At 54.3% G+C, this 11,711-nt stretch overlaps 1 protein-coding gene across 1 annotated transcript; it reads right to left on the reverse strand.

Moving 5' to 3' along the window:
- Nucleotides 1–1,455: 1,455 nt before the first annotated feature.
- Nucleotides 1,456–9,739, reverse strand: P4HB (prolyl 4-hydroxylase subunit beta). The gene is made up of 11 exons (XM_021534086.2): nt 9,541–9,739; nt 9,078–9,284; nt 8,186–8,319; nt 7,847–7,984; nt 5,546–5,650; nt 5,142–5,267; nt 4,705–4,905; nt 3,936–4,056; nt 3,549–3,730; nt 3,036–3,122; nt 1,456–2,484 (listed from the first exon to the last, which is right to left on the reverse strand). Exons 1-11 carry the CDS (start codon nt 9,695–9,697, stop codon nt 2,398–2,400), a joined length of 1,545 nt encoding a protein of 514 aa, XP_021389761.1. The 5' UTR covers nt 9,698–9,739; the 3' UTR covers nt 1,456–2,397.
- Between the last annotated feature and the right edge of the window lie 1,972 nt (nt 9,740–11,711).

An 11,711-nucleotide genomic window follows, 5' to 3' on the forward strand; every position in this document is an offset into this window, starting at 1 on the left:
ACACTGTCATGACCCAAAACAGAACCATCTGAGAGAAATCATTCAGGTCCACCATGGGTTTAAGCAACCACTGTTTTCTCCCATCAAAGTTTGGGCATGTCAGACTCTGAAGCATTTTGTGCTCTGTCATGCTGATGGGGATTGTCCAGGTGGGTGTGTCAGAAAAAATCCCTGTGCTGCTTTAAGTCAGGGGTTTCACTCTGCCCCTCCTGCTGCAGCCCCTTGCCCTGACCCCAGCAGCACAGTCAACCATGCACCTTACAACTCCTGCACTTGTTTATCTGCTGGCCAATGCATTGATTTCTTGGCCAAGCATCTGCTTGTGCTTAGATGAGCCTGAATATGGTACGGGGCATCCAAGCTCAGTACTAGGGACTTCCAGCCTGCTTTCTTGGAACAGCAATTAGGCATGTACATCAGATGGCTGCTAAGCTCCTGCTCTGCCACAGGGAGCCTTGGGCTAGGAAAGGCATCTCCTCTAAGCTGAGCTCAGTGAGTCTCTGCCCAGGAAGAGGAGAGCCACTGCAGAGCTCAGACTTGGTCACAGTTCAACTGGCTGTGCAAAATACATCTATTCAAATTGAATTCTAGACAGCATCTTTCACTGGAACTTTACTAGTGAGATTCCCCTCCTCCCCACTCCAAAAGACAAAGCAGCTGTCACCAACCAGCCCAGGTTACCAGCACTGCTGGGTTTGTCGAGGTGCAGCAGTAGCCACTGCCTACCTTCAGTCAGGTGGGGGCATGGCCCTGGAGGGAGGCATCTTCAGAGGTCTACCTCCATGTAACTGCAGGTTCTGGTCTCACACACACCTGGCTGCTGCTCTGACAGGCACAGCCCTTCCTGTTCCCATGGTCAGTGGGGACCTGCTCAGCTCCAGCCCTGGGGCTGCTGTGCCCAAAGTTTGGGAGCACCACGGGCTCTGCTGGGGCACAGAAGGCTGGAGTGGGAGACAGACATAAGTGTTGTCCAACACCCGTGCCACTGCTCCAGCACACATCCCACTCCTTGAGACACAGAGGTGCCCCCATTTGTCCTCTAGCCTCAACATGCCCTCCTGTGACATTTATAGCATATTTTATAACCAAAATACCTTCAGCAGCAAGCAGCAGGTTTGGAAATAGCACCGTGGCTCACAGGGTCATGTGAGCCTGACTAGCAGAGCCACAGCAGCCCTGGCGTGCCCTGAGATTCACTGCTCCAGAGCAATGTCCCCTCAGCCCAGCCAGCTGGCCCAGGGGGTGCACAGTCTCAGAGCCAAACCACGGCCCGTTCACTCCTAACAGAGCACCTGCACAAGCCCATGGAATCCAGACAGGACATGAGCATTGGGATGTTATTTTCCTTTACTAATTGGAGAAAGTGACACACACACCATTGCAGCAGAGTCCCTTGAGAATCATCCTACAACTCTGACCCCTCCTTCCAGAGAAGGTTCAAATAAAGAGACAAAATAGTATTAAAATCTCAACTTTATTTGGCCATCAAATTCAGTACCAATGTTATTGTAGCAGAATGCTAAGAACCAGCCTGATACAGCTCAGGCCTGTGAGGCACTCCCTCAGTCACATTCCCAAGCCCCAGTAATTGCAAATGTCCTGTTTGATCTGTTTATCAGACCCTCCCCCACCACCCACCTGCCGGGTTAACCCACTCAAAATAATTCATGAAAGGGATTGCAACTCTTGTCTTTGATCAAAAGGATGTCAACACAGCTGGTGAGCCATCAGCCATCTCCACCCTCAGAGCCTGCCACAGCCAGTGCACACAGTATTCCACCCCTCCAGGAGTTTGGAACAGTCATCTCCAAGTGTCTTAAAGGAGAAGGAAAAGGAAACGTCTGGCTAGCATGAAGAGAAGCACCTCCACATACACCTTTTCCCAGGAAGCCATCAGCCTTCTGCCCCCACATATACTGAAGGCCAGTTCCAGGGAAGGATAGCTGACACCATTAAGGACCCTGCCAGGTGCAGAAATCAATTAGGGGCTTTAGTTTTAAAAGAACAAGAGAAAAAAGCTGTCTGGAAGATGTTAGTGGCAAGGCTCCAGATTGTCAGGCTACTGAACTCCTGGTACCACCTCACAACCTCCTGCTGCCCAGAAGAACAGAGTTCTCCACACAAAAGCTGTGTACAAAAAAGTACATCACAATAGAAAAAAGAGCCCAGCTGGCTGGGCTGGCTCCCTAGTGACAGTTCCCTTTTCAAAAGCCAAAAGAAAGAAAAGGTAAGTGTGTACAGACAAGTGAGGGTAAAGTGTTACTTTAGAAGCCAATCCCTGGATTTCCAGTCATTTACCTTCTGCTTTAAATCTTAATGGGTTTCTGACTCACTGGGCTGCATCACAGCAGCCAATTTAGTGTCTGATTTTTTGGGTGTCGTAGATCAGTCTTTTCTTTACAATTCATCCTTTTGGAGTTTCTGCTCATCCTCATCACCTTCCTCAAGTTCAGTTTCTTCATCCATCTCCAGGTCCTCCAGATCCTGTGGAGGTTACAGACAGCTCCTGGTTTCTAGCACAAGAGGCAGACCCAGAACCAAGCACTGAGGAGCACCCCTCATCTGGTCACTGCTCTCTGCTGACATGCTAGCAAAACATCCAGAGACTTCTAGCAAGAGCTTCAGATTCAGGACATGAAGGATCAGGAAGCCCTGGAAGCTGGTACCTGTACACCTGTACTAGCCTCCACACCCCCTCCCCAGCAGGTGACAGTTTCCAAGCAGATACACAGATCTGTGGCACTGATGACACAGTCCAGTTCCAGGTGCTGAGTGCCTCAGCCGTGCACAGCCACAGCACTGCAACTCCACACCCACAGGGTGCTCTCCAAAAAAGGAGCCCACTGCAAGCAAAGGGCCAGCCAGGCTGCACATGAGCAGATCACACTGATCTGGGCGTTTTCTTCACCAGCAATATGCTCTCCTGGTATGTAACAAAGCAGGACCTTATTTAGGACTGAGGATTCAGGCACAGAACCAGACCTGACCCATGCTCTGCTCCCAAAGGCCCGGAGTACTCCATTCATATTACTCACATCATCAGCTGCTGCCCCATCCTGACCTCCACTCTCCAGGAATTTTTTGAAGCCTTCTAGTGTCCTCTCCCCATTATAGTCAATTACCTACACAGGGAAAACATAAGGATGCTGGTTATGGGCACTACAGACCCACACCCCTGGAGAGGAGAATTCTCTTTCTGAGCAACAGTGAACATGCCAAGCAAAAGGGAATTTAAAAATTCACCTTCACCCATATGAGACGAAGGAAAACAGCTCAGCCACTAGACTTCAGAGATCACTGCGAGGAAAGAATAGCCTGCAGATGAGCACACTGTCCTCTATGCTCCCTCTTTTCCCCATTCCCACTTCCCACTGCCCCCCAAACTCTTTCCCTACAGCCCAGACCCCACAAAGGGTCTTGGGTGTCCTGTAGACTTGCTGTGTTTCATCTTGACTGAATGCAGATCCCTCCCACAGGTCTTGTCAAAAACACCTCGAGTGAGCAGCTGAGCATTCCCGTGCTCCCTGGCAGCCCGGCTGCCTGCTTACATTTCTGCCAGAGCCTGCAGGGAAGAACTTGAGTGTGGGGAAGCTGTGGATTTTCACTGCCTCCACTTCATTAGCTGTCGAGTCCATCTTGGCAATGACAATGTTCTCGTGATCCCTGTAGGTTTCTCCCAGCTTGTCCCAGATTGGGGCCAGCTGCTTGCAGTGACCACACCATGGGGCATCTGTTAATTACAGAGACAGGGTCGCACCAACAATCTAATGAGGTACCACTCCTCCCCGGCCAAACGGTTCTCACACAGCTTTGCAACCAAGGCACTGCTTTTGGGGTCCAGACTGCAAAAGACTTTTCCCCAAATCCTGGTCACACAATATTTTGGCAATCCTTTCACACCAGTTACTTGGACTCAGCTGTAGAAAGATACTCACAGAACTCCACAAAGACATTCTTATTCTCATCAAAAGCAACTTCTTCAAAGTTCTTCCCAACCAGAACTTTGACAGGCTGCTTGTCCCAGTCTTCAGGAAGATCCTGACTCATTAGGTGGGGCTGGAATAAAAAGTGAAATTCAGATAAATGGTTTGCTACATAGGTGCTTGAACTGATCATGCAATCACACATCCTGGAAAACCCAGGTTTCACCATCCCACTGGCACCTCAGTCACAGGCTGTAAGCAAACAGATGAATTGGTCACTTCCTCTTCTCCCACAGTCTTCCTTCCCACCCTGACCCAGCAGGAACAGCAGGTGCTGATGTACAGAGAGAATGACAACAGAGCTCTGCAGAGGAAAGCAGCACTGCTGACAGCCCAAAGGACTGGGCTTTGCTGCACCCCCACTGCTGGCTGAGCCACACACAGTCCCTCCAGCAGATGGGAGCTGACAACTCTTGTCCCTGTGCCACAGAATTCACACCTTCCACAGACTGCTGTCAGAAAGAGCAACTGGATAAACAGTACAGTCCCCACAGGGACAGCGCAACTGCTTGGCCATGTTCAAGTCCTTCTACCTGGCTCACTCTCCTGCAGCCTCTGGGCCGCAGCAGCTTTGCCTTTCATTCCTAATCACAAAGCCCATGGGATGTTCCATGCAGAAAATGGAGGGGGCTTTTCCAGCTGGCTCTCCAGCCCCTCACAGGGAGCATTTCTGCTCCCTCTCAGCTACCTCGTTCACCACCAGTACTGTTTATTCACATACCTTGATCTTGCCTGCCAGGAATTTGTTACAGAACTCTTTGATCTTGTCTGCTGTGAGCTCATCGGATTCAGGTTTGTATTTGGTCATTTCTTCCTCCAGGGTGATCAGACGTACAGCTGGACACTCTTCCTTCTTTAGGCCGAAGAACTCCAAAATCCTCTGGTTGTCACTGTGATCACTGTCTATGAAGATGAACAGGATCTTGGGAGGAAAAAAGGGAAAGGCAGGAGGTGAACATGAATACCTTGTTGCTACTGACACTTCACACACACGCTCGCACCAAGTATAGCTGAATTGGCTCTTTTCCTCCCCTGTCCCAGATGAGAGAGCTGGCTTAAAGTCCTCCTCCACAGCTGCCCCATGGATAAAGACAGTGCTACACTTCTCTGCAGGCAGTGGGTGGTCTCTTAGCTCATGATCCAAGAAATCCATCTCACCTTCCCTTTGAAGTTCCCAGCTGCATTCTTGAAGTTGTCCAGCTTCCCTTGATAGTCAGACACACTTTTTGGTAGGAAAAGCAGAATATGAGTCTTGATCTCTCCTCCAAATATTTTAGGAGCAGTCTGAGGAATAAAAAATAAAGTTTATTTTTGGGAAAGAGGCAAATCACTATCCAGACCAGTTTAACTCCACTATGCTGACCAGCACACAGCAGCCTCCAATACTGCAGGACTGCTGTGCACAGCAAGCTCACACCTCCTTCATTCTGTGTCCTTCCCACTCCTCCACACCCCCAGAGTCAGCCCCACAATAAAACATGACCATGCAGTCTACAACTGGACCTTTGCTATATTCTTGCAGCAGTGATGGGAGAGGCCTTGTCAGATATCTAAAGACCCACCTGTTCAGTGAACTCTATGACCAGAGGCAATGAATTAGACTTGATGAAGTTCAGCAGATTATCTTTTTTGAGATCCCCTTCAAAGTTGTTCTGGCCTTCATCAAACTGCAAGAACAGACATTCTTCATTAGAACACTTGTGCATCCCACATAAATCTCTAAAGGCCTTCACAATGGTCACTGTCCCATGGGATCGCAGCTGCACTCACTCATGGCAGACTTCCATCTCAACAAGGTTACCATATATCCACATAAAATCTGGATCAAAGTGTCCATTTTCCTTGCAAGCAAAGCTTTAAATTACCCCCCATCAGAAGGTAAGCAGCAACAACAGCCAGGTTTGCTCTCAGCCTTGCTGTCCACCACTGTGAAACCATTAATGGTGCAAGTCACCAAGAAGGACCCTGAGCAGCTGCCTCCAGCCCTGCAGCAATCAATGGTCAGAACAGACACTGCAGCCAGACAGTGCTGGGAATGTATGACTGCAAAGCCTGCAGCAAACAGATTTCCTCAGCTCTAGGGAATTCATTCCAGTCTCTGTTAGGGACAACAGCATATGTTGCACATCACACTGGAGGTGCCCTGTACAACAGGGCCATCACCTGTATCACCCCTGAGCAGGATCCCCAGAACCCTCTGGCAGCCTGAAACAGGAATAGCTGCACAGGGCCCATCAAGGTTAGAGGAAGGATATGCAGAAGGGTACAGCAGTGCCCTGGCAAGGCCATACTCAAGCAGTTGACAGAAAGAAGAGTGTGGACTCGGATAACCTTCTGTTGAGGGGAGACACACTAGCCTCAGTGGAAAACACTTCGCATCGGAAAAAAACTCTGCAAACACTTTGAGGAGCTTTGCAGATTGCCTCAGTGCCATCAGGACAGCTGTGTGAGGGCCTGTGCAAGTCTGGACAACTCACACAGAGTAAGAGAAGAACAATGAGCCAAACCCTCTCAGTTCAGACCCAACTAATGGTGTAGAGCAAAAGCCCAAAACCAAAATAGGCCATCAAGTTCTCCTGCCCTGATATTTGATTACTGTGGGTGTTCCTTTTCTCCCTGGTTTAGGGTAGATATATCCAGGAGCTCCCAAGGCACTGCCATGCCATTGCACAGGAACAGAGAGGAATCCCAATGGCTGGACAGATCAAGGCTGCTTCTTCCATAGAACCAAGCACTCCTGCCCCACCCCAGCCTGGTCACTCCTGTTCCCAACACACACAAAAGGCTGCCAGGCCCAGAACTCTGTCCAGCCCAGCAGTACCCAGAGCAGGGCACACAAAGCTGACATACAGAGCTACTCAAGCAACAGCAACAAAGCACTCCTCTCTTCCCCCCCACCATTTTGCTACTGTATTTTGAGCTCATTAGCCAGATACTCCCTCAGCCACACTAACCTGTGGGACTCTGACACAGAATTTAAGTCTACAAGCTTCTATCACCATAAAAAACCTACAGTGTCAGAGGTATAGTAAAATAAAACAATTTTTTTCGGGTGAACAGGAAGAAAGTCTTGTGTTAGGTCCAGCTGGGCAAAGTCATGATTGATGACATTACAGGTTTAGTAAGTCTGAACCCAAAGCACTTTGTCCTGCCTCACAGCACCTCTGGATAAGAAATCACCAAGCCTGAAGAACCTCTTCTTGTCTGCTCAAACTTGGAAGCTCATCCCAGTGACAGGGATTTTCATGCTTCCAATAGTGCATTTGTGATTCTGTAGGTAGCCAGCATCCCTCTGCACATAATCCACTTCCCCAACCCAGTCAGCTGGAACTGCAAATCCTCTCAGGAGCTTCTTTGGAATCCCTGCACTGCAGAACCCACAGAATTTAGACAGAGCAGCTCTTGGACACAGCAGGGAGTGACAGCAGCAGAGGCCAGCAGTGGGCAATGAAAAGCAACTCTGCTAAGACACAACGAAACAGCACCATGGCAGCCAGAGAGCCCATCTACTGCTCTCTTGGGCCAGTCCAAGACTGCGTGACCACTGCTGCACTGCAGAGAGCTGAGAAAAAGGGACATCAGTGAAAGAACAACCTGCACCCAAAGCCCAGCAGCTCTGAGAGAACAGCACAGGGTTGGGAGACTGACAGAGCTGCACACTGTGGGCCCTTAAGGCTCCCCAACCCCACAAAGGGGCCACAGGCTCTGCTCTTCCTCCCCAGGCTCTGAGGCCCAAGAACAGGCCCTAGCAGCCTGGGGCCTTTGCCGTTTTGTCCACAAATGACCTTGTTGGAATTTGACTAAAGAAAAGGAAAGAGACAATAGACCCCAGTGTGGTGCTCAGGCTTGGCACCAGCCAGTACCTTCTTGAAGAGGATGACACTGTCCTTACTAATCTGGTACTTGGAGAAGACATCAGCACTGGAGGAAATCCCAAAAGGAATATCATCCACAGTTTCTGCTGCCAGCAGGAACTCCTTTGCTGCCTCTGATGCCAAATCCTGGAGAGTAAAGAAAGGTGTCTCAGAAGGGCCACATCACCTGAAGCATTCACATTCCAGGGCTCAGCCCGAAGAACTGGAAGATCAAGGAAGGCAAGACAGCAAGTACTGCATAAGGCACAGAACCTCGCTTAGCCAGGAGGAAGCAGGGAAGGCCCTGGACACACACAAGAGCATCTCCAGTGGAAACACAAACTCTACCTTGAAGAAACCAATCACCACCACTTCACTGGAGTCCACCAGTGCCTCTGCATCAGCCACATCAGTCAGGGTGGCAGCGGCTGGGCCCGTGCGCTTCCTCAGCCAGCTGACGATGTCATCCGCTTCCCTGCCAGCTACACCGGGAGATAACAAGGAGTCACTTTCCCCCCCAACTAAGCCCGAGACCACAAAACCCTCAAGCTTTGAGAGAGAAGACGTTACAGCAGTTAGTCAAGACATCAGCAAGACTCAAGATCTCATTTGCGCAACTCTTTCCCTTTCACTCATGGTGTAATTAAGCTTATCCCTAATTGATAACTCAAGGTACAAGGGACTCCCAGGAATCCAGTCTTCTCTCACTTCCTGCCCTCATCCTTAAACTTTGACCAGCAATGCAGTATTTCTCCATAACCTCAGTATTACTTATGCTACTACAACACCTTTTCCTTCCAAGATCTCTATTCTGGATGCTACCCTCTGTTATGAGCACTCTGTCACCTACCTTAGTTGAATTCTGTCCTGGCCTTCCTTGCAGCTCTCTCACACCCATGTTTGCCTCCTCACCCATGGGCCCAGATGTGTTTCCCGTTCTGGGTACTGCACTGCTTGAGTCAAAATACCTAGCTCAGGTCACTTTGCTTTCCTACACAAAAGCAACTTCCTCCACTCCTGCTGACCTTAGGGAATCTCTCCAGAGGGAGGCAATTAAAGGTTGGCCTGTTCCCCACCAGCCCAGCACCATTCCCAGGTCGTTGTCACAGTGGACCTTGTCCAGGCACAGCAGCACAGCTCTAGCGCCGGGCTATGTGCCGGGACCCAGCGCCACGTTGCTGCCCTCTGCACCCTGGCGGCGCATCCAGACCCGGTTCATCTGCGTGCGGCCCCTCCTCACCCGTATACTCCTTGGGCGCAGCTTTGTCGCCGTTCTTGAAGAACTTGATGGTGGGATACCCGCGTACGCCGAATTGTTGCGCCAGCTCCGACTCCTCTGTGGCGTCCACCTTGGCCAGCCGGATTTCCGAGCCGTCCGCCTTCAGCTTCGCCGCCGCCTTCGCGTACTCGGGCGCCAGCGCTTTACAGTGCCCGCACCACGGGGCGTCTGCGGGGTGGGGCGTCAGCGGCGGCCGGGCCTCCCTGACTCCTCTCCCGGGCGGACCGAGGCCCGCTCGGACTCACGGAGCTCCGGGGCGGGGCGGGCTAGGGGGTCGCGCAGACCCCGCGCCTCAGCCCGGCCCCACACCCGCCCGGGGGATTCCGTCCCTCAGCACCTCTCCCCTGCCCGACCCTTCCGTCCCCCAGCCGCGCCCCCGGTCCCCGCCCGCCCGTTCCCCCCGGCCCGGCCCCGCCGCGCTCACAGAACTCGACGAGCAGGTATCGGTGCTCGGCCAGCGCCTGCTCAAAGGAGCTGGCGCGCAGTACCAGGACGCCATCCTCCTCCTCCTGCGCGGCGGCGCGGGCGGGCAGCAGCAGGGCCAAGCAGAGCAGCGGGAGCAGAGAGCGCACCGCCGCCATGGCTGATGGCGGCCTTCGGGACGAGCTGGGACAGACGCGCGGCCGCGGCACCGCCTCTCCTTTATAGGCCCGCCCCCGCCGCCCGCTGCCGCGTGCTATTGGTTGCGCCGCCCGCCTCCCATTGGTCGGCGCCGCAGCCCCTGCGGCTGTGCACCGCCCATTGGCTGGCGGTCCGGGCACGCCCCTCGCCCGCCGCCTCGGGTTGGCCGTCGACCCCGCTCCCCGCCCACAGGTCTCCATTGGCCCCTTTCCTCGCGATGCCGCTTGCGATTGGTGGGCGCCGCCGTCTCGTGTGGCCCCCGCCCTCTAACGTGGCACTCGGGAAGCGCCGCTGGGCGGCACTGCGCGTGCGCAGGGCCACGAGCGCGTGGTGGATCCTGACTGGGCCGGGCGCCTCACGTGACCAGCCCGGCGCGCGAGGCCCGGCCCGCCCCGGTGCAGCCGCGGTCTGGTCGGGCCCGTCCGTTCCTCCTCCCCTCGTACCTCCCCTGGACACGGCCTTCCCCTCGGGCACCGCCCGGCGCTCGGGGCCGCTCCGGCAGCTCTCGGGCTCACGGCAGCAGCGCTGCCCGGGCTCTCCGACCGGGCCGGACACCGGCCTGGCTGCGGCTTGGGCCGTCCAGTTTGGCTTTGCTGCAAGCTTGCCAGTCACGGAGATGGGCCGGGGGGGCTCGGGCGGCGCTGGCGGCCCCGCGGCACGCGCAGCCTCACGGAGAACGCGCCATCGCAGGGGCCCCTTGTGTCCCCAGGCCGAGCGGGCCCGTTGAGGCTCAGCATCAGAGCACGGCTTTGTGCGGAGACACCCGGCACAGAGGAGTCCGGTGACCGTGCCAGGGGAAAATCCCGTCGCTCGGGTCTCCCTGCACTGCCCCGGTGCTTCCGAGGGTCCCGACTGCTCCTGGTGTGCGCCGGGCGGGGAAGAGCCCCGGGCGCTGCCCGTGCCAGGCTACCGGCGCCACCGCTCCGGGCAGCTCCTGCGCCCGCAGGTGCCGTGCTGGAGCAGGGGCAGATCGCGGCTCCCGGCCGCGCCCTGGGGATTGCCAGCTCGGGGCTGCTCAAAGCCGCTGCTCTTTGCTCTGGGCAAGTGACGCGAGGAGCAAGGAGCTCACCAGCTCCCCATAGAGAATCCGACTGCCCCGAGTGCTGCCAGCAGCGGTTGCCCGTTCAGGGGATGAGGCCCCGGTGCTAAACCAGATGCTTTTGTCAAGCCCGGGGAGAGTCCAGCGACGTTTTGGAAGGCAAAGCTGAGGGCCGGTCAGGCGCAGGCACGTTGGGCTGGTACGGAGGGAATCATCGGCTGCGTTAGTCCAGGCTACCTCGGAGCCTGTCTAGTTCCATGGCTGGAAGCTACGGCCCAGAGGGCCGCGGCTCCTTGCTCTGCCAGAAAGGGCCGACCTTGCCCCGGGGTGGTTCTGCAGGAGCACTGTTGCTCCGACTCAGCTGCTGCACTCAGAGAGCTGTGGTGTCAGAGGGAGCTGCTGCAGCATTGGAAAAGGGGAACGGCCTGGGGCTGCTCCTGCACGGCTTCTGGCCGAGGTTCTTAAGGTGCATTACCTGGAAGGGGCTAAAGCTTCATTTTGGGAACCACAATTCATGCAAATGGTCTGTCCCAGCCAGCCTGTGATTGCAGCCACCCATACCCAACTGCACTCATGGCATGCACTAGGCACAAGAGCCCAGCTGTCACCCTGCTGGAGGAAGATGTGCCAGAGGCAGAGAATCCCCAAAGCTGGAGCAGAGCACAGCTGTCCTGCCCCTCCAGGCTTCCTTCTGTGGTAAACCGATCTAACAGAAGCCTTGACACCCTGGGTGTGGAAACTCTTGCCAAAGCGCTGGGGTTGCATCAGCTGGGTGCTCATCTGACCATGCCCACAGAGTGGCTGTTGGGGGTCAGCACAGGGGGCCTTTGTTCATGCTATCAGGCACATTTGGGCTCTAACTGACTCAATGAGAGTGAGGCCTGTTCCCTGCTCCAGTCCCCACACTGCCCTCCATGGCCCCACACTGTGCAGAG

Source organism: Lonchura striata, chromosome 19 (genome assembly GCF_046129695.1).
Source record: "Lonchura striata isolate bLonStr1 chromosome 19, bLonStr1.mat, whole genome shotgun sequence".
NCBI lineage: Eukaryota > Metazoa > Chordata > Aves > Passeriformes > Estrildidae > Lonchura > Lonchura striata.